Raw genomic sequence first — 20645 nt, forward strand, 5'->3', positions numbered from 1 at the left:
GGATCTGAGCATGGATCCATGGGCTGGAAGGGTCTCCAGAGGGATCTGAGCATGGATCCATGGGCTGGAAGGGTCTACAGAGGGATCTGAGCATGGATCCATGGGCTGGAAGGGTCTACAGAGGGATCTGAGCATGGATCCATGGGCTGGAAGGGTCTCCAGAGGGATCTGAGCATGGATCCATGGGCTGGAAGGATCTACAGAGGGATCTGAGCATGGATCCATGGGTTGGAAGGGTCTACAGAGGGATCTGAGCATGGATCCATGGGCTGGAAGGGTCTCCAGAGGGATCTGAGCATGGATCCATGGATGGAAGGGTCTACAGGGGGATCTGAGCATGGATCCATGGATGGAAGGGTCTACGGAGGGATCTGAGCATGGATCCATGGGCTGGAAGGGTCTCCAGAGGGATCTGAGCATGGATCCATGGATGGAGGGCAGGAAGGCTCTGCAGAGAGCCCCATCCAACCTGGCCTTGACCCCCTCCAGGGATGGAACAGCCACCACTTCTCTGGCCAACCTCTTCCAGGGCCTTCCCACCCTCCCAGGAGAACATTTCTCCCCAAGATCTCATCTCCATCTCCGTTCTTGGAGCTCAAACCCGTTCCCCTCATCGTCTCCGTGCACTCCCTGGTCAAGAGCATCTCCTCAGCTTTCCTGGAGCCCCTTTCCATCCTGGAAGCTGCTCGAAGGTCTCCTCAGAGCCTTCTCTTCTCCAGTCTGTCTTCATAGCAGAAGTTCTTCAGCTCTTGGATCATCTCCACGACCTCCTCCTCCCCAAAGCCCTTTCCACGGGGAGCTCCCTCCTCTCTACTACTCGCACTAGGACCCAGCGGCGCCGCAGCTCCCGACTCGCACTAGGACCCAGCGGCGCCGCAGCTCCTGACTCGCACTAGGACCCAGCGGCGCCGCAGCCCCCGACTCGCATTAGGACCCAGCGGCGCCGCAGCCGCAAGGCGGAGTGACCAAGCAACGAGGGGGGCGTGGCTTGACGGCCACGCCTCATTCATAGGCTCCTTCCTCGCTCGTCCCGCCCACTTCCGTCTCTGATTGGCTCTTCCGCTCTTTAGCCCCGCCCACTCGCGGCGATGATTGGTTCCCGGGTCCGCCCGTTCTCACGCGGCGGCTGCGAACATGGAGGAAGCGGCTGTGGCGGAGCTGGCGGAGCTGTTGGCGGTCCCGGCGGCGCGGGAGGCCGCGGCGGAGGTTGCCCTGGCGCTGTCGGGGAGCGCCGAGGGGCGGAAGCTGCTGCTGGAGGGGCCGCCCGGGGTTCTCGAGGCGTTGTTGGAGCTGGGGACGACACCCTGGCCACCTGCTGCCTGCTGTGCGGCGGGCGGCCACGTCAACCCCAGCGCGGGGAGGCAGGGCAGAGGCGGCCAGGTCAACCCAAGCACGGGCGGCCAGGGTGTGCTGGGAGGCCAGGTCAACCCAAGCACGGGCGGGCAGGGTGTGCTGGGAGGCCAGGGTGTGGTGGGAGGCCAGGTCAACCCAAGCACGGGCGGCCAGGGTATGCTGGGAGGCCAGGTCAACCCAAGCACGGGAGGCCAGGGTGTGGTGGGAGGCCAGGTCAACCCAAGCACGGGCGGCCAGGGTATGCTGGGAGGCCAGGTCAACCCAAGCACGGGCGGGCAGGGTGTGCTGGGAGGCCAGGGTGTGGTGGGAGGCCAGGTCAACCCAAGCACGGGCGGCCAGGGTATGCTGGGAGGCCAGGTCAACCCAAGCACGGGCGGGCAGGGTTTGGGGGGCCAGGTCAACCCAAGCACGGGCAGTCAGGGCGCAGGCGGTCAGATTAAACCCATTGCTGGTGGGTCGGGCTGTCAGGTCAACCCTAATACGGGGGGCAAGGGCGCGGGCGGTCAGGTCAACCCCAGCACGGGAAGCCACGGCGCGGGCCGTCAGGTCAACCCAAGCACGTGTAGTCATGGCGCGGGCTGTCAGGTCAACCCAAGCACGTGTAGTCATGGCGCGGGCTGTCAGGTCAACCCAAGTACGTGTAGTCATGGCGCGGGCTGTCAGGTCAACCCAAGCACGTGTAGTCATGGCGCGGGCTGCCAGGTCAACCCAAGCACGTGTAGTCATGGCGCGGGCTGTCAGGTCAACCCAAGCACGTGCAGTCATGGCGCGGGCTGTCAGGTCAACCCATGCACGTGTAGTCATGGCGCGGGCTGCCAGGTCAACCCCACGGTAGGCGGCCAGGTCAACCCTGCTTTGAGCTGCCTGGTCAACCTCTCCTCCGAGCCAGCCGCCCGTGAACGGCTGCTGGCGGCTCTGCCCGCCCTGCTACGGCTCCTACCGGCCGGCCCGGCTTGCGGGGTATTGGCCAACCTGTGCCGGGACCGCGAAGCGGCTCAGCGGGTGCTACAGGGGCTGGAAGAGAACGGATCCGGGTTGGAGTCGCTCCTCGGGGCGTTGAGGGAGCCTCGACCGCCTCCGGAACTCGGCTCCCTCCTTTGTAACCTCAGTCAAATCCCCGAGGGGCGCCGAGGGATCCTCGACCGCTCCCGGTACGGCGATTATGGGGGGGGAAGGGGGAGGTGGTCACGTGGTAAAGGGGGCGACTATGGGGGGGAGGTGGTCACGTGGTAAAGGGGGTGACTATGGGGGGGTGGTCACGTGGTAAAGGGGCGACTATGGGGGAGGTGGTCACGTGGTAAATGGGGGCGACTATGGGGGGAGGTGGTCACGTGGCAAAGGGGGCGACTATGGGGGGAGGTGGTCACGTGGTAAAAGGGGCGACTATGGGGGGAGGTGGTCACGTGGTAAAAGGGGCGACTATGGGGGGAGGTGGTCACGTGGTAAAGGGGGCGACTATGGGGGGAGGGAGGTGGTCACGTGGTAAAGGGGGCGACTATGGGGGGGAGGTGGTCACGTGGTAAAGGGGGCGAGTATGGGGGGGGGGGAGGTGGTCTAATGGCAAAGGGGGCGACTATGGGGGGGGGGAGGTGGTCCCGTGGCAAAGGGGGCGACTATGGGGGGGGGAGGTGGTCCCTATGGCAAAGGGGGCGACTATGGGGGGGGGGAGGTGGCCACATGGCAAAGGGGGCGACTATGGGGGGGGGAGGTGGTCCCGTGGCAAAGGGGGCGACTATGGGGGGGGGGGGAGGTGGTCCCGTGGCAAAGGGGGCGACTATGGGGGGGGGAGGTGGTCCCGTGGCAAAGGGGGCGACTATGGGGGGGGGAGGTGGTCACGTGGCAAAGGGGGCGACTATGGGGGGGGGGAGGTGGTCCCGTGGCAAAGGGGGCGACTATGGGGGGGGGGGAGGTGGTCCCGTGGCAGAGGGGGCGACTATGGGGGGGGGGGAGGTGGTCCTATGGCAAAGGGGGCGACTATGGGGGGGGGGAGGTGGTCCCGTGGCAAAGGGGGCGACTATGGGGGGGGGAGGTGGTCACGTGGCAAGGGGGGCGACTATGGGGGGGGGAGGTGGTCACGTGGCAAAGGGGGCGACTATGGGGGGGGGGAGGTGGTCACGTGGCAAAGGGGGCGATTATGGGGGGGGGAGGTGGTCACGTGGTAAAGGGGGCGATTATGGGGGGGGGGGAGGTGGTCCAATGGCAAAGGGGGTGACTATGGGGGGGGGTCCGGAAAACTGGGGGGGCTCTTTCCAGTCTGGTTTTGGGGTGATACTGGGATGGGGTTGGAGTGATACTGGGGGGACTCCTTCCAGTCTGGTTTTGGGGGTGATACTGGGGTGGGGTTGGGGTGATACTGGGATGGGGTTGGGGTGATACTGGGGGGGCTCCTTCCAGTCTGGTTTTGGGGGTGATACTGGGATGGGGGTTGGGGTGGTACTGGGATGGGGGTGGGGTGATACTGGGGGGGCTCCTTCCAGTCTGGTTTGGGGGTGATACTGGGATGGGGGGGTGGGGTGATACTGGGGGGGCTCCTTCCAGTCTGGTTTTGGGGTGATACTGGGATGGGGCTGGGGTGATACTGGGATGGGGTTGGGGTGATACTGGGGGGGGCGGTCCTTCCAGTCTGGTTTGGGGGTGATACTGGGATGGGGTTGGGGTGATACTGGGATGGGGTTGGGGTGATACTGGGGGGGTCCCCCCGTTTTCCGCAGGCGGTCGGTGCAGCGGTTACTCCCCCACACGCAGTTCCCGGCGGTGTTGGAGCTGCGTCGCGGCCTCATCGGAGCCCTCCGGAATTGCTGCTTCCAATACGGTGAGAGAACCTTCCGGAACCTCCGGAGCCGCTCCGACCGGTGGGAGAGATGGGGGATACTGGGATGGGAAAGGTGGGAGAGATGGGGGATACTGGGATGGGACTGGTGGGAGCGATGGGGGATACTGGGATGGGAAAGGTGGGAGAGATGGGGGATACTGGGATGGGACTGGTGGGAGCGATGGGGGATACTGGGAGGGGAAAGGTGGGAGCGATGGGGGATACTGGGATGGGACTGGTGGGAGCGATGGGGGATACTGGGATGGGACCGGTGGGAGAGATGGGGGATACTGGGATGGGAAAGGTGGGAGAGATGGGGGATACTGGGATGGGACTGGTGGGAGCGATGGGGGATACTGGGATGGGAAAGGTGGGAGCGATGGGGGATACTGGGATGGGAAAGGTGGGAGAGATGGGGGATACTGGGATGGGACTGGTGGGAGCGATGGGGGATACTGGGATGGGAAAGGTGGGAGCGATGGGGGATACTGGGATGGGAAAGGTGGGAGCGATGGGGGATACTGGGATGGGAAAGGTGGGAGAGATGGGGGATACTGGGATGGGACCGGTGGGAGCGATGGGGGATACTGGGATGGGAAAGGTGGGAGCGATGGGGGATACTGGGATGGGAAAGGTGGGAGCGATGGGGGATACTGGGATGGGACCGGTGGGAGAGATGGGGGATACTGGGATGGGAAAGGTGGGAGAGATGGGGGATACTGGGATGGGAAAGGTGGGAGAGATGGGGGATACTGGGATGGGACCGGTGGGAGCGATGGGGGATACTGGGATGGGAAAGGTGGGAGAGATGGGGGATACTGGGATGGGAAAGGTGGGAGAGATGGGGGATACTGGGATGGGACTGGTGGGAGCGATGGGGGATACTGGGATGGGACTGGTGGGAGAGATGGGGGATACTGGGATGGGAAAGGTGGGAGAGATGGGGGATACTGGGATGGGACTGGTGGGAGAGATGGGGGATACTGGGATGGGAAAGGTGGGAGCGATGGGGGATACTGGGATGGGAAAGGTGGGAGCGATGGGGGATACTGGGATGGGAAAGGTGGGAGAGATGGGGGATACTGGGATGGGACTGGTGGGAGCGATGGGGGATACTGGGATGGGAAAGGTGGGAGCGATGGGGGATACTGGGATGGGAAAGGTGGGAGAGATGGGGGATACTGGGATGGGACCGGTGGGAGCGATGGGGGATACTGGGATGGGAAAGGTGGGAGCGATGGGGGATACTGGGATGGGAAAGGTGGGAGAGATGGGGGATACTGGGATGGGACTGGTGGGAGAGATGGGGGATACTGGGATGGGACTGGTGGGAGAGATGGGGGATACTGGGATGGGACTGGTGGGAGAGATGGGGGATACTGGGATGGGAAAGGTGGGAGAGATGGGGGATACTGGGATGGGACTGGTGGGAGCGATGGGGGATACTGGGATGGGAAAGGTGGGAGCGATGGGGGATACTGGGATGGGAAAGGTGGGAGAGATGGGGGATACTGGGATGGGACCGGTGGGAGCGATGGGGGATACTGGGATGGGAAAGGTGGGAGCGATGGGGGATACTGGGATGGGAAAGGTGGGAGAGATGGGGGATACTGGGATGGGACTGGTGGGAGAGATGGGGGATACTGGGATGGGACTGGTGGGAGAGATGGGGGATACTGGGATGGGAAAGGTGGGAGAGATGGGGGATACTGGGATGGGACTGGTGGGAGCGATGGGGGATACTGGGATGGGAAAGGTGGGAGAGATGGGGGATACTGGGATGGGAAAGGTGGGAGCGATGGGGGATACTGGGATGGGACTGGTGGGAGAGATGGGGGATACTGGGATGGGAAAGGTGGGTGGGATGGGGGATACTGGGATGGGAAAGGTGGGAGCGATGGGGGATACTGGGATGGGAAAGGTGGGAGCGATGGGGGATACTGGGATGGGACTGGTGGGAGCGATGGGGGATACTGGGATGGGAAAGGTGGGAGCGATGGGGGATACTGGGATGGGAAAGGTGGGAGCGATGGGGGATACTGGGATGGGAAAGGTGGGAGCCCCTTCTTCATGGGCTTTGAGATCTTCTCCGTGGGCTTTTGGGTCTTCTTCTTCATGGGCTTTTGGGTCTTCTTCTCTGTGGCCCTTTTGGATCTTCTTCATGGCCTTTTGGGTCTTCTCGGTGGCCTTTTGGGTCTTCTTCTCGGTGGCCTTTTGGGTCTTCTTTGTGGGCTTTTGGAATCTTCTTTGTGGGCTTTTGGTTCTTCTTCTCCATGAGCTTTTGTATCTTCTCTGTGGCCTTTTGGATCTTCTCCGTGGGCTTTTGGGTCTTCTTCTCCGTGGGCTTTTGGATCTTCTCCGTGGGCTTTTGGGTCTTCTTCTCCGTGGGCTTTTGGGATCTTCTCCGTGGGCTTTTGGGTCTTTCTCTGTGGGCTTTTGGGATCTTCTCTGTGGGCTTTTGGGTCTTCTTTGTGGGCTTTTGGGTCTTCTTCTTTGTGGGTTTTGGGTCTTCTCCGTGGGCTTTTGTGTCTTCTCCGTCGGCTTTTGTGTCTTCTCCGTGGGCTTTTGGGTCTTCTCCGTGGGCTTTTGGTTCTTCTCTGTGGGCTTTTGGGTCTTCTTCTCGGTGGCCTTTTGGGTCTTCTTCTCTGTGGCCTTTTGGGTCTTCTTCTCGGTGGCCTTTTGGGTCTTCTTCATGGGCTTTTGGATCTTCTTCATGGCCTTTTGGATCTTCTCTGTGGGCTTTTGGATCTTCTCTGTGGGCTTTTGGATCTTCTCTGTGGGCTTTTGGGTCATCTCCATGGGCATTTGGATCTTCTTCATGGGCTTTGGGATCTTCTCCGTGGGCTTTTGGGTCATCTCCGTGGGCTTTTGGATCTTCTCTGTGGGCTTTTGGATCTTCTTCATGGGCTTTTGGATCTTCTCTGTGGGCTTTTGGATCTCCTCCGTGGGCTTTTGGATCTCCTCCATGGGCTTTTGGATCTCCTCCATGGGCTTTTGGATCTTCTCTGTGGGCTTTTGGTTCTTCTTCTCCGTGGGCTTTTGGGTCTTCTTCTCCATGAGCTTTGGGATCTTCTCCATGGGCTTTTGGGATCTTCTCCGTGGGCTTTTGGGTCTTCTTTGTGGGCTTTGGGTCTTCTCTGTGGGCTTTTGGGTCTTCTTCTCTGTGGCCTTTTTGTTGTTCTTCTCCGTGGCCTTTTGGGTCTTCTCCGTGGCCTTTCGGGTCTTCTTCATGGGCTTTTGGATCTTCTCCGTGGGCTTTTGGGTCATCTCCATGGGCTTTTGGGTCTTCTCAGCGGGCTTTTGGGTCTTCTTCTCTGTGGCCTTTTGGTTCTTCTCCGTGGGCTTCTGGGTCTTCTTCTCCATGAGCTTTGGGATCTTCTCCATGGGCTTTTGGGATCTTCTCCGTGGGCTTTTGGGTCTTCTTTGTGGGCTTTGGGTCTTCTCTGTGGGCTTTTGGGTCTTCTTCTCTGTGGCCTTTTTGTTGTTCTTCTCCGTGGCCTTTTGGGTCTTCTTCTCGGTGGCCTTTTGGGTCTTCTTCATGGGCTTTTGGATCTTCTTCATGGCCTTTTGGATCTTCTCTGTGGGCTTTTGGATCTTCTCTGTGGGCTTTTGGATCTTCTCTGTGGGCTTTTGGGTCATCTCCATGGGCATTTGGATCTTCTTCATGGGCTTTGGGATCTTCTCCGTGGGCTTTTGGGTCATCTCCGTGGGCTTTTGGATCTTCTCTGTGGGCTTTTGGATCTTCTTCATGGGCTTTTGGATCTTCTCTGTGGGCTTTTGGATCTCCTCCGTGGGCTTTTGGATCTCCTCCATGGGCTTTTGGATCTCCTCCATGGGCTTTTGGATCTTCTCTGTGGGCTTTTGGTTCTTCTTCTCCGTGGGCTTTTGGGTCTTCTTCTCCATGAGCTTTGGGATCTTCTCCATGGGCTTTTGGGATCTTCTCCGTGGGCTTTTGGGTCTTCTTTGTGGGCTTTGGGTCTTCTCTGTGGGCTTTTGGGTCTTCTTCTCTGTGGCCTTTTTGTTGTTCTTCTCCGTGGCCTTTTGGGTCTTCTCCGTGGCCTTTCGGGTCTTCTTCATGGGCTTTTGGATCTTCTCCGTGGGCTTTTGGGTCATCTCCATGGGCTTTTGGGTCTTCTCAGCGGGCTTTTGGGTCTTCTTCTCTGTGGCCTTTTGGTTCTTCTCCGTGGGCTTCTGGGTCTTCTTCTCCATGGGCTTTTGGATCTCCTCCGTGGGCTTTTGGATCTCCTCCGTGGGCTTTTGGATCTCCTCCGTGGGCTTTTGGATCTTCTCTGTGGGCTTTCAGGTCTTCTTCTCCATGAGGTTTTGGACCTTCTCTGTGGGCTTTTGGACCTTCTCTGTGGGCTTTTGGACCTTCCCTGTGGGCCTTTGGATCTTCTCTGTGGGCTTTTGGATCTTCTCTGTGGGCTTTGGGATCTTCTCTGTGGGCTTTGGGATCTTCTCTGTGGGCTTTGGGAACTTCTCTGTGGGCTTTTGGATCTTTGTGGGCTTTTGGATCTTCTTTGTGGGCTTTTGGGTCTTCTTCTCCATGGGCTTTTGGATCTTCTCCGTGGGCTTTTGGGTCTTCTCAATGGGCTTTGGGTCTTTTCCATGGGCTTTTGGGTCATCTCCGTGAGCTTTGGGATCTTCTCTGTGGCCTTTTGGGTCTTCTTTGTGGGCTTTTGGAATCTTCTTTGTGGGCTTTTGGGTCTTCTCGGTGGGCTTTTGGTTTTTCTCCGTGGGCTTTTGGTTCTTCTTCTCGGTGGGCTTTTGGATCTTCTTCTCTGTGGCCTTTTGGTTCTTCTTCTCTGTGGCCTTTTGGTTCTTCTTCTCTGTGGGCTTTTGGGATCTTCTCCATGGGCTTTTTGGGTCTTCTTCTTCATAAGGTTTTGGATCTTCTCTGTGGGCTTTTGGATCTTCTCTGTGGGCTTCTGGGTCTTCTTCTCTGTGGCCTTTTGGTTCTTCTTCTCCATGGGCTTTTGGTTCTTCTTCTCCATGGGCTTTTGGTTCTTCTTCTCAATGGGCTTTTGGGATCTTCTCCATGGGCTTTTGGTTCTTCTTCTCCATGAGCTTTTGGATCTTCTCTGTGGGCTTTTGGGTCACCTCCGTGGGCTTTTGGATCTCCTCTGTGGCCTTTTGGATCTCCTCTGTGGCCTTTTGGATCTCCTCTGTGGCCTTTTGGATCTTCTCCGTGGACTTTTGGGTCTTCTTCTCTGTGGCCTTTTGGGTCTTCTTCATGGGCTTTTGGATCTTCTCTGTGGGCTTTGGATCTCCTCCGTGGGCTTTTGGATCTTCTCTGTGGGGTTTCGGGTCTTCTTCTCCATGAGGTTTTGGATCTTCTCTGTGGGCTTTTGGATCTTCTCTGTGGCCTTTTGGATCTCCTCCGTGGGCTTTTGGATCTTCTCTGTGGGCTTTTGGGTCTTCTTCTCCGTGAGCTTTTGGGTCTTCTTCTCCGTGGGCTTTTGGGTCTTCTTCTCGGTGGCCTTTTGGGTCTTCTCTGTGGCCTTTTGGGTCTTCTTCTCGGTGGCCTTTTGGGTCTTCTCTGTGGCCTTTTGGGTCTTCTTCATGGGCTTTTGGATCTTCTTCATGGCCTTTTGGATCTTCTCTGTGGGCTTTTGGATCTTCTCTGTGGGCTTTTGGGTCATCTCCATGGGCATTTGGATCTTCTTCATGGGCTTTGGGATCTTCTCCGTGGGCTTTTGGGTCATCTCCGTGGGCTTTTGAGTCATCTCCGTGGGTTTTTGGGTCATCTCCGTGGGCTTTTGGGTCTTCTCTGTGGGCTTTTGGATCTTCTTTGTGGGCTTTTGGGTCTTCTTCTCCATGAGCTTTTGGATCTTCTTCTTGGCATTTTGGATCTTCTCTGTGAGCTTTTGGATCTTCTCTGTGGGCTTTTGGATCTTCTTTGTGGGCTTTGAGATCTTCTCCATGGCCTTTTGGGTCTTCTCCATGGGCTTTTGGATCTTCTCTGTGGGCTTTTGGATCTTCTCCGTGGGCTTTCGGGTCTTCTTCTCCGTGGGCTTTTGGTTCTTCTTCTCCGTGGGCTTTTGGTTCTTCTTCTCCGTGGGCTTTTGGTTCTTCTTCTCCGTGGGCTTTTGGTTCTTCTTCTCCGTGGGCTTTTGGATCTTCTCTGTGGACTTTTGGGTCATCTCCATGGGTTTTTGGGATCTTCTCCGTGGGCTTTTGGATCTTCTCCGTTGACTCCCACGTTCTTCCCAGAGGCCCACGAGTGGCTGTTGAGTGAAGAGGTCGACGTTCTCCCCTTTCTCCTCCTCCCTCTCGCCGGTCCCGAGGAATTCCCTGAGGACGAGATGGAACGTGAGTGGAATTTTGGGATGGGCGGAGGTGACCGTTGGTGCCGTTCCCACCTCTCACCTTCCTTCTCCCACCAGAACTTCCGGTGGACCTTCAATACCTTCCGCCGGAGAAGCAACGCGAGGAAGAACCGGATATCCGGAAGATGTTGTTGGAGACCATCATGCTGGTGGGTCCCCAAACGGACGTCTCCAAGTGGAGGGATTTGGTTGGGATTCGGGAGATGTTGGGAAGGTGGAATCTTCTGGAGAACCTCCAGGAGAACCTCCAAGCGAGGTTGGGAACCTCTGGCATCGTTCTGGATCTGAATGGTGGGATGGAAGGTGTCCTCCTTGGCCATGGATGGGGCTTCAGAGGGTCATGGAAAGGGGACCTCCAAGAAGATCCCATTCCGACACCTTTGGATGGACACCTCCCGTGGGATCGGGTGGATCCGAACGCCATCCGATGTGGTCTTCAAGATCTTCTGGGAATGGGATGGGGGGGTTCGGGGTTGATGGAGGGTGGGAATGGTGGAACCGGGAGATGGGTTGGGTTGGAAGGGGACCTCCAAGGTTGTCCCGATCCGATGGACACGGACATCTCCCGCTGGATGGGGTCGATCCAAGACAACACTTGGCCTCGGTGAACCTCATCCCGTCGGCCTCAGCCCATGGATCCCTCTGGAGATCCCTCTGGAGGTCCTCCCCCGATAGATCCCTCTGGAAGTCCCTCTGGAGGTCCCTCTGGAGATCCCTCTCGAGTTCCTCCCCTCATGGATCCCTCTGGAGATCCCTCTGGAGATCCTCCCCCGATAGATCCCTCTGGAGATCCCTCTGGAGTTCCTCCCCCCATGGATCCCTCTGGAGATCCCTCTGGAGGTCCTCCATCGATGGATCCCTCTGGAGGTCCCTCTGGAGATCCTCCCTCCATGGATCCCTCTGGAGGTCCCTCTGGAGGTCCTCCATCGATGGTTCCCTCTGGAGATCCTCCCTCCATGGATCCCTCTGGAGATCCCTCTGGAGGTCCTCCCCCGATAGATCCCTCTGGAGGTCCCTCTGGAGATCCCCCCCAATAGATCCCTCTGGAGATCCCTCTGGAGATCCTTCTGGAGATCCTCCATCCATGGGTCCCTCTGGAGGTCCCTCTGGAGATCCTCCATCCATGGATCCCTCTGGAGGTCCCTCTGGAGGTCCCTCTGGAGATCCCTCTGGAGTTCCTCCCCCTGTGGATCCCTCTGGAGGTCCCTCTGGAGATCCTCCATCCATGGATCCCTCTGGAGATCCCTCTGGAGGTCCCTCTGGAGATCCTCCCCCCATGGATCCCTCTGGAGGTCCCTCTGGAGATCCCTCTGGAGATCCTCCCCCATGGAACCCTCTGGAGGTCCCTCTGGAGGTCCCTCTGGAGATCCTCCCCCCATGGATCCCTCTGGAGATCCCTCTGGAGATCCTCCCCCCGTGGATCCCTTTGGAGATCCCTCTGGAGGTCCCTCTGGAGATCCCTCTGGAGATCCTCCCCCCATGGATCCTTCTGGAGGTCCCTCTGGAGGTCCCTCTGGAGTTCCTCCCCCCATGGATCCCTCTGGAGGTCCCTCTGGAGGTCCCTCTGGAGATCATCCATCCATGGATCCCTCTGTGGATCCCTCTGTGGATCCCTCCGGAGGTCCCTGTGGAGCTGCTCTGTCCCCGCAGCTCTCGGCCACGGCCGTCGGTCGCGGTGTCCTTCGGGCCAAGGGGACATTCCCGGTGCTGCGGGAGCTTCACCGCTCGGAGCAGGAGCCCCGCGTGCTGGCGGCGTGCCAAAAGCTCATCCAGGTAAACCCCGGGATCCCCTTGGCCCCATCCCAAAGGGATCCCCTTGGCCCCATCTCCAAAGGGATCCCCTTGGCCCCATCTCCAAAGGGATCCCCTTGGCCCCATTCCCAAAGGGATCCCCTCGGCCCCATCTCCAAAGGGATCCCTCGGCCCCATTCCCAAAGGGATCCCCTCAGCCCCATTCCCAAAGGGATCCCCTCGGCCCCATCCCAAAGGGATCCCTTTGGCCCCATCTCCAAAGGGATCCCCTCGGCCCCATTCCCAAAGGGATCCCCTTGGCCCCATCTCCAAAGGGATCCCCTTGGCCCCATTCCCAAAGGGATCCCCTTGGCCCCATCTCCAAAGGGATCCCTTTGGCCCCATCTCCAAAGGGATCCCCTTGGCCCCATTCCCAAAGGGATCCCCTTGGCCCCATTCCCAAAGGGATCCCTTCGGCCCCATCCCCAAAGGGATCCCCTTGGCCCCATTCCCAAAGGGATCCCCTCGGCCCCATTCCCAAAGGGATCCCCTCGGCCCCATCTCCAAAGGGATCCCTTTGGCCCCATCTGTAAAGTGATCCCTTGGCCCCATCTCCAAAGGGATCCCTCGGCCCCATTCCCAAAGGGATCCCTTTGGCCCCATCCCCTAAGGGATCCCCTCGGCCCCATCTCCAAAGGGATCCCTTGGCCCCACCTCCAAAGGGGTCCCTTTGGCCCCATTCCCAAAGGGATCCCCTTGGCCCCATTCCCAAAGGGATCCCCTCGGCCCCATCTCCAAAGGGATCCCTCGGCCCCATCTCCAAAGGGATCCCTTTGGCCCCAATCCCTAAGGGATCCCTTTGGCCCCATCTCCAAAGGGATCCCTCGGCCCCAATCTCCAAAGGGATCCCTTTGGCCCCATCCCAAAGGGATCCCTCGGCCCCATCCCAAAGGGATCCCTTGGCCCCATCCCAAAGGGATCCCTCGGCCCCATCTCCAAAGGGATCCCTTTGGCCCCAATCCCTAAGGGATCCCTTTGGCCCCAATCTCCAAAGGGATCCCTCGGCCCCATCCCAAAGGGATCCCTTTGGCCCCCATTCCCAAAGGGATCCCTTGGCCCCATCTCCAAAGGGATCCCTTTGGCCCCCATTCCCAAAGGGATCCCTCGGCCCAATCCCTAAGGGATCCCTTGGCCCTGATCCCTGAGGTGATCCCTTGACCCCTATCTCTGAGGTGATCCCTTGGCCCTGACCTCTGAGCAGATCCTTTGGCCCCAATCCCCGATGTGATCCTTTGGCCCTGATCCCCAAGGTTCTCCCTTGGCCCCAATCCCTGAGACAACCTTTTGGCCCTGATCCCCGAGGTGATCCTTTGGCCCCAATCCCCAGGGTGATCTCTTGGCCCCGATCCCCAACGCCACCTCTTGGCCCCAATCCCTGAGGTGATCCCTTGGCCCCATTCTCCAGACTGATCCTTTGGCCCTAAAGTGATCCCTTGGCCCCGATCCCCGAGCTGATCCCTTGGCCCCGTCCCACATCTGATCCCTGGATCGTGAGCAGATTGCTTGGCCCCATTCCTGATCCAAGGTGATAACTACTCCTGTCCATGATCCCTTGGCCCCGAACTCTAACCCCATCCTTGGCCCCTTCCCATGGTTGATCCATGGATCTCCAGTGGATCCCTTGGCCCCATTCCTGATCCTTCGCCCCATTCCTGATCCAAGCTGATCCCCGGTCCTGTCCATGATCCCTTGGCCCCATCCCACATCTGATCCCTGGATCTCGATTGGTCTCTTGGCCCCATTCCTGATCCACGCTGATCCCTGGTCATATCCATGACCCCTTTGGCCCCGATCCCTGAGCCGATCCTTGGCCCCATCCCACATCTGATCCACACATCTCCAGCGGATCCCTTGGCCCCATTCCTGATCCTTCGCCCCATTCCCGATCCAAGCTGATCCCCGGTCCTCTTCATGATCCCTTGGCCCCGATCCCTGAGCCCATCCTTGGCCCCTTCCCCCGGCCCATCCACACATCTCCAGTGGATCCCTTGGCCCCATTCCTGATCTTTGGCCCCTTTCCCGATCCACGCTGATCCCCGCTCCTGTCCATGATCCTTTGGCCCCGATCTCTGAGCTGATCCTTGGCCCCATCCCACATCTGATCCGTGGATCTCAAGTGGATCCCTTGGCCCCTATCCCCGAGCCGATCCCTTGGCCCCAATCCATGAGCCAATTTTTGGCACAATTGCCAACCAGATCCTTGGTCACCAATCCCTTGATCTGATCCAGGGATCTCAAGAGGATCCCTTGGCCCCATTTCTGATCCAAGCTGATCCCTGCTCGTGTCCGCGATCCCTTGGCCCCGATCCCTGAGCCCATCCTTGGCCCCATCCCATGGCTGATCCACGCATCTCCAGTGGATCCCTTGGCCCCATTCCCGATCCACACTGATCCCCGGTCCTGTCCGCGATCCCTTGGCCCTGATCTCTGAGCTGATCCCTGGCCCCATCCCACATCCGATCCGTGGATCTCAAGTGGATCCCTTGGCCCCTATCCCTGAGCCAATCTGATCCCTGCTCGTGTCCGCGATCCCTTGGCCTCGATCCCTGAGCCCATCCTTGGCCCCATCCCTCATCTGATCCACACATCTCCAGCGGATCCCTTGGCCCCATTCCTGACCCTTCACCCCATTCCTGATCCCCTCTGCTCCGTGATCCCTTTGGCCCCGATCCCTGAGCCCATCCTTGGCCCTATCCCACAGCTGATCCACACATCTCCAGCGGATCCCTTGGCCCCATTCCTGATCCTTCACCCCATTCCGTATCCACTCTGCTCCGTGATCCCTTGGCCCCAATCCCTGAGCCCATCCTTGGCCCCATCCCATGGCCCATCCACGCATCTCCAGCGGATCCCTTGGCCCCATTCCTGACCCTTCGCCCCATTCCCGATCCCTTTGGCCCCGATCTCTGAGCCCATCCTTGGCCCCATCCCACATCTGATCCGTGGATCTCCAGCGGATCCCTTGGCCCCATTCCTGATCCTTCACCCCATTCCCAATCCCCTCTGCTCCGCGATCCCTTGGCCCCGATCCCCGAGCCCATCCTTGGTCCCATCCCACGGCCGATCCACACATCTCCAGCGGATCCCTTGGCCCCATTCCTGACCCTTCACCCCATTCCTGATCCCTTTGGCCCCGATCCCTGAGCCCATCCTTGGCCCCATCCCACTGCCGATCCACACATCTCCAGCGGATCCCTTGGCCCCATTCCTGATCCCTTTGGCCCCGATCCCTGAGCCCATCCTTGGCCCCATCCACACATCTCCAGCGGATCCCTTGGCCCCATTCCTGATCCTTCGCCCCATTCCCGATCCCTTTGGCCCCGATCCCTGAGCCCATCCTTGGCCCCATCCACACATCTCCAGCGGATCCCTTGGCCCCATTCCTGATCCTTCACCCCATTCCCAATCCAAGCTGATCCCCGGTCCTCTTCATGATCCCTTGGCCCCGATCCCTGAGCTGATCCTTGGCCCCATCCCCCATCTGATCCCTGGATCTCGACTGGATCCCTTGGCCCCGTTTCTGATCTAAGCTGATCCCCACTCCTGTCCATGATCCCTTGGCCCTGATCCCTGAGCCGATCCTTGGCCCCTTCCCACAGCCGATCCACACAACTCCAGTGGATCCCTTGGCTCCATTCCTGATCCAAGCTGATCTCCGGTCCTGTCCGAGATCCCTTGGCCCCGATCCCCGAGATGATCCTTGGCCCCATCCCACATCTGATCCATGGATCTCAAGTGGATCCCTTGGCCCCATTCCCAATCCAAGCTGATCCCTGCTCCTGTCCGCAATCCTTTGGCCCCGATCCCTGAGCCCATCCTTGGCCCCATCCCACGGCCCATCCACACATCTCCAGTGGATCCCTTGGCCCCATTCCTGACCCTTCACCCCATTCCCCATCCCTTTGGCCCCGATCCCTGAGCCCATCCTTGGCCCCATCCCACAGCCCATCCACACATCTCCAGCGGATCCCTTGGCCCCATTCCTGATCCCTTTGGCCCCGATCCCTGAGCCCATCCTTGGCCCCATCCCACATCCGATCCACACATCTCCAGCGGATCCCTTGGCCCCATTCCCGATCCCTTTGGCCCCGATCCCTGAGCCCATCCTTGGCCCCATCCACACATCTCCAGCGGATCCCTTGACCCCATTCCCGATCCCTTTGGCCCCGATCCCTGAGCCCATCCTTGGCCCCTTCCCACGGCCAATCCACACATCTCCAGCGGATCCCTTCGCCCCATTCCCGATCCCTTTGGCCCCGATCCCTGAGCCCATCCTTGGCCCCATTCCTGATCCCTTGACCCCATTCCTGATCCCTTTGGCCCCGATCCCCGAGCCCATCCTTGGCCCTTCCATGGTTTTTCCCCCTCCGGCTGAAGGTGCTCATCGGGGACGATCCCCCCCCGGGAATGGAGAACCTTCTGACCGTGGAGGTCCCCGCAGAGGTGGAGCTGCAGCTTCAACGCTTGGACCGAGAGGAGGAGGAGGAGGAAGAGCGACGGTGGGAAGAGGCACAGAGGGGCGACGGTGCCCACGGAGAAGACCTCGGACCTCCTCGCGGTGGAATGAGCTCCACATCTCCCCAACGTCTCAACATCTCCAGCGATGGAGACTCCACCACCTCCAGCACGAGCTGAGAAGGCTTTGAGGGGCCAAATCCTTCCTGCTTGGCCCCATCTGAGCCTCCTCTTGTCCTCTCACCGAGGAGAAGAGGCAGAAGCCACCGCACCACCAACGTGGCTTGGAACGCCTCCAGGGATGGAGAAGACACCACTTCTCTCTTTGGACAACCTGATCCAGGACCTCTCCACCCTCCCAGGAGAACGTTTCTCCCCAAGATCTCATCTCCATCTCCACGCTCGCAGCTCCCACCTCCTGCCATGGGCAGGGACACCTCCCACTGGATCAGGGGCTCCAAGCCCCATCCAACGTGGCCTTCAACATCTCCAGGGATGGGATCTGGGGGTTCTGGTTGATGCCAAGTGAGAATCATGGAATCGTGAGATGGTTTGGCTTGGATGGGACCTCCAAGCCCATCCAGATCCATGGTTGAGGGACATCTCCCACTGGATCAGGGGCTCCAAAGCCCATCCAACGTGGCCTGGAAGCCCTCCAGGGATGGGATCTGGGGGTTCTGGTGGACATCAGGTGGGAATCATGGAACCAGGAGATGGTTTGGGTTGGAAGGGACCTCCAAGATCATCCAGATCCATGGGCAGGGACACTTCCCATTGGATCAGGTTCCTCCAAGCTCCATCCAAGGTGGCCTTCAACACCTCCAGGGATGGGATCTGGGGGTTCTGGTTGATGCCAAGTGAGAATCATGGAACCAGGAGATGGTTTGGGTTGGAAGGGACCTCAAAGCCCATCCAGATCCATGGTTGAGGGACATCTCCCACTGGATCAGGGGCTCCAAAGCCCATCCAACGTGGCCTGGAAGCCCTCCAGGGATGGGATCTGGGGGTTCTGGTGGACACCAAGTGAGAATCATGGAACCATGAGATGGTTTGGGTTGGAAGGGATCTCCAAGATCATCCAGATTCATGGTTGAGGGACACCTCCCACTGGATGAGGGGCTCCAAACCTCATCCAACCTGGCCTGGAACCCCTCCAAGGATGGGATCTGGAGGTTCTGGTGGACATTAAGTTGGAATCATGGAACCAGGAGATGGTTTGGGTTGGAAGGGACCTCAAAGCCCATCCAATTCCAACCCCTCTGCCATGAGAAGGGACACCTCCCACTGGATCAGGGGCTCCAAACCTCATCCAACCTGGCCTGGAACCCCTCCAGGGATGGAGAAGCCACCACTTCTCTGGCCAACCTCTTCCAGGACCTCCCCACTCTCCCAGGAGAGCGTTTCTCCCCAAGATCTCATCTCCATCTCCCCTCCTGCAGCTCCAAAGTCTTCTCCTCATCCCATCCCATCACTCCCAGAGCATCTCCTCAGCTTTCCTGGAGGTCCTTTCCATGCTGGAAGCTGCTCGAAGGTCTCCATGGAGCCTTCTCCAGGTTGGCCAACCCCAACTCTCTCAGCCTGGCCTCATAGCAGAGGTTCTCCAGCCCTCGGATCATCTCCGTGGGCTCCTCTGGACTCGCTCCAACAGCTCCGTGTCCTCCCTGTGCTGAGGACCCAACACTTGGTCCTGGGGAACCTCATCCCGTTGGTGTCAGCCCATGGATCCGGCCTGGCTCCATCCCTCTGGAGATCCTCTAGCCCATGTATCCATGCCCAGATCCCTCTGGAGATCCTCCCCTTGTGGATCCCTGTGGAGATCTTCCTCCCATGGATCCCTCTGGAGATCCTTCTGGAGATCCTCCCCTTGTGGATCCCTTTGGAGATCTCTGTGGAGATCCTCCCCACGTGGATCCCTTTGGAGATCCCTCTGGAGATCCTCCCCACGTGGATCCCTTTGGAGATCCCTCTGGAGATCCTCCCCACGTGGATCCCTTTGGAGATCCCTGTGGAGATCTTCCTCTCATGGATCCCTCTGGAGTTCCTCCCCACATGGAGCCCTCTGGAGATCCCTCTGGAGATTTCCCCCCCGTGGATCCCTCTGGAGATCCTTCTGGAGATCCTCCATCCATGGATCCCTCTGGAGATCCTTCTGGAGATCTTCCCCCCATGGATCCCTCTGGAGATCCCTCTGGAGATCCCTCTGGAGTTCCTCCCCCCATGGATCCCTCTGTAGGTCCCTCTGGAGATCCTTCCCTTGTGAATACCTCTGGAGATCCTTCTGGAGATCTGCCCCCATGGATCCCTCTGGAGATCCCTCTGGAGATCCCTCTGGAGTTCCTCCCCCCATGGATCCCTCTGTAGGTCCCTCTGGAGATCCTCCCCCCATGGATCCCTGTGGAGATGTCCCCCCATGGATCCCTCTGGAGGTCCCTCTGGAGATCTCCCCCCATGGATCCCTCTGGAGGTCCCTCTGGAGGTCCCTCTGGACGCGTTCTCCCACAGTGCCTTCAAAAATAAAGGGATTTCAGTCCAAATCCACTGTGGATTGGGGGGAGCGGGAGGGGGCGTGGCCAGGCGAGGGGGCGTGGCCAGGCGAGGGGGCGTGGTCAGGCCGAGCGGGCATCATAGGGTAAGGACAGCTGAGGGGGCGGGGCCAGACGAAGGAGTGTGGTCACTGCGAGGATAGGAAAGGGGGCGTGGCCATGCGAGGTGGGCGTGGTCACTAAGGAACGCCAGGAGGAGGGGGCGTGGCCACGGGGTAAGGACAGGTGGAGAGGCGTGGTCTGATAGCATAGGCATTGTCAACAGGAGGGGGCGTGGTTAGGATGGGGGCGTGGCTACGCCGCAAGGGCTGTCATAGGGGTGTGGTCATACGGAGTGGGCGTGGTCACGGGGTAAGCACAGACTGGGAGTATGTTCACGTGAGGGGGCGTGGCCTTCCGTGTCACGGGGTAAATCCAGGGGGCATGGGCAGACGAAGGACTTGGTCACGTGAGAGGGCGTGGTCAGACGCGGGAGGCGTGGTCAAGAGGTGAAGACACGCATCAGGGGCGGAGCCAAACGGAGGGGTGGGCCCGCGAAAGGGGGCGTGGCCAGACCTGGAGGGCGTGGTCATCTAATAAGGCCAAGTGGAGAGGGGCTCTGCCAGGCGGAGGAGGTGTGGCCAGAGGGAGGCGTGGCCAAAAGGGGGCGTGGCCACACGATAGAGCCAGACAAAGGGCGTGGCCAAGCAGAGAGGGCGTGGCCACAGCGTGAGGTCAGATGTAGGGGGCGTGGCCACGAAGGGGTACGGCCAGAGGGAGGGGGCGTGGTCGCGTGGTAAGGGCGGCGTGGGGTGGGCGTGGCCAGACGAAAGAGGAAGCGTGGCCAAACTGAGGGGGCGTGGTCATCTAATTAGGCCAAGCGGGGAGAGGCACTGCCGGGGGAAGAGGCGTGCCCAGAGGGGGCGTGGCCAGCAGGGGGCGGAGCCACATGATAAGGCCAGACCGGGGCGTGGCCAAGTTGAGAGGGCGTGGCCACAGCGTGAGGTCAGATGGAGGGGGCGTGGTCAGACGGGGTGAGAGGCGTGGGTACGGCAAGACGAAGGGGGCGTGGTCACGCGATAAGACCGGTGCGGGGTGGGCGTGGCCAGACGCGAGAATGGGGCGTGGCCAGACGAGGGGGCGCGGCCGCCGCACCCGGAAGCGGCGCCGAACGGGTCCCGATCCGGTGAGGATTCGGCCGGGAGGGAGCGGGGACAGCCGGGATAGGGGGGGGACACCCGGGATAGGGAGGGACACCCGGGACAGGGGATAAGGGGACACCCGGGGCCGTGGGGAGCACACCCCCCCCCCCCCTGCGGCCTGGATGCGGATCCGTGAGGGGATGGGGGGGGGGGGGGGCTGAGAGGGGCCTTTCCAACCCTA

The 20645-nt window shown here is 59.8% G+C and overlaps 1 protein-coding gene across 5 annotated transcripts; it reads left to right on the plus strand.

Annotated features, from left to right (window-relative positions):
* The first annotated feature begins 1104 nt into the window (after positions 1 to 1104).
* Positions 1105 to 16956, plus strand: LOC128851137 (protein HGH1 homolog). 5 transcript variants are annotated; one of them, XM_054057743.1, is made up of 8 exons: positions 1105 to 1422; positions 1483 to 2055; positions 2134 to 2504; positions 4065 to 4165; positions 10379 to 10477; positions 10552 to 10643; positions 12145 to 12267; positions 16663 to 16956. In XM_054057743.1, exons 1-8 carry the CDS (start codon positions 1135 to 1137, stop codon positions 16918 to 16920), a joined length of 1905 nt encoding a protein of 634 aa, XP_053913718.1. In that variant the 5' UTR covers positions 1105 to 1134; the 3' UTR covers positions 16921 to 16956. The 5 variants fall into 5 exon arrangements, with proteins under 5 accessions (XP_053913718.1, XP_053913719.1, XP_053913717.1 ...); XM_054057744.1 differs by having other exon boundaries at positions 2173 to 2504; XM_054057742.1 differs by having other exon boundaries at positions 1483 to 2504.
* Positions 16957 to 20645: the final 3689 nt, after the last annotated feature.

Source organism: Cuculus canorus, chromosome 2 (assembly GCF_017976375.1).
Source record: "Cuculus canorus isolate bCucCan1 chromosome 2, bCucCan1.pri, whole genome shotgun sequence".
NCBI classification, from domain to species: Eukaryota; Metazoa; Chordata; class Aves; order Cuculiformes; family Cuculidae; genus Cuculus; species Cuculus canorus.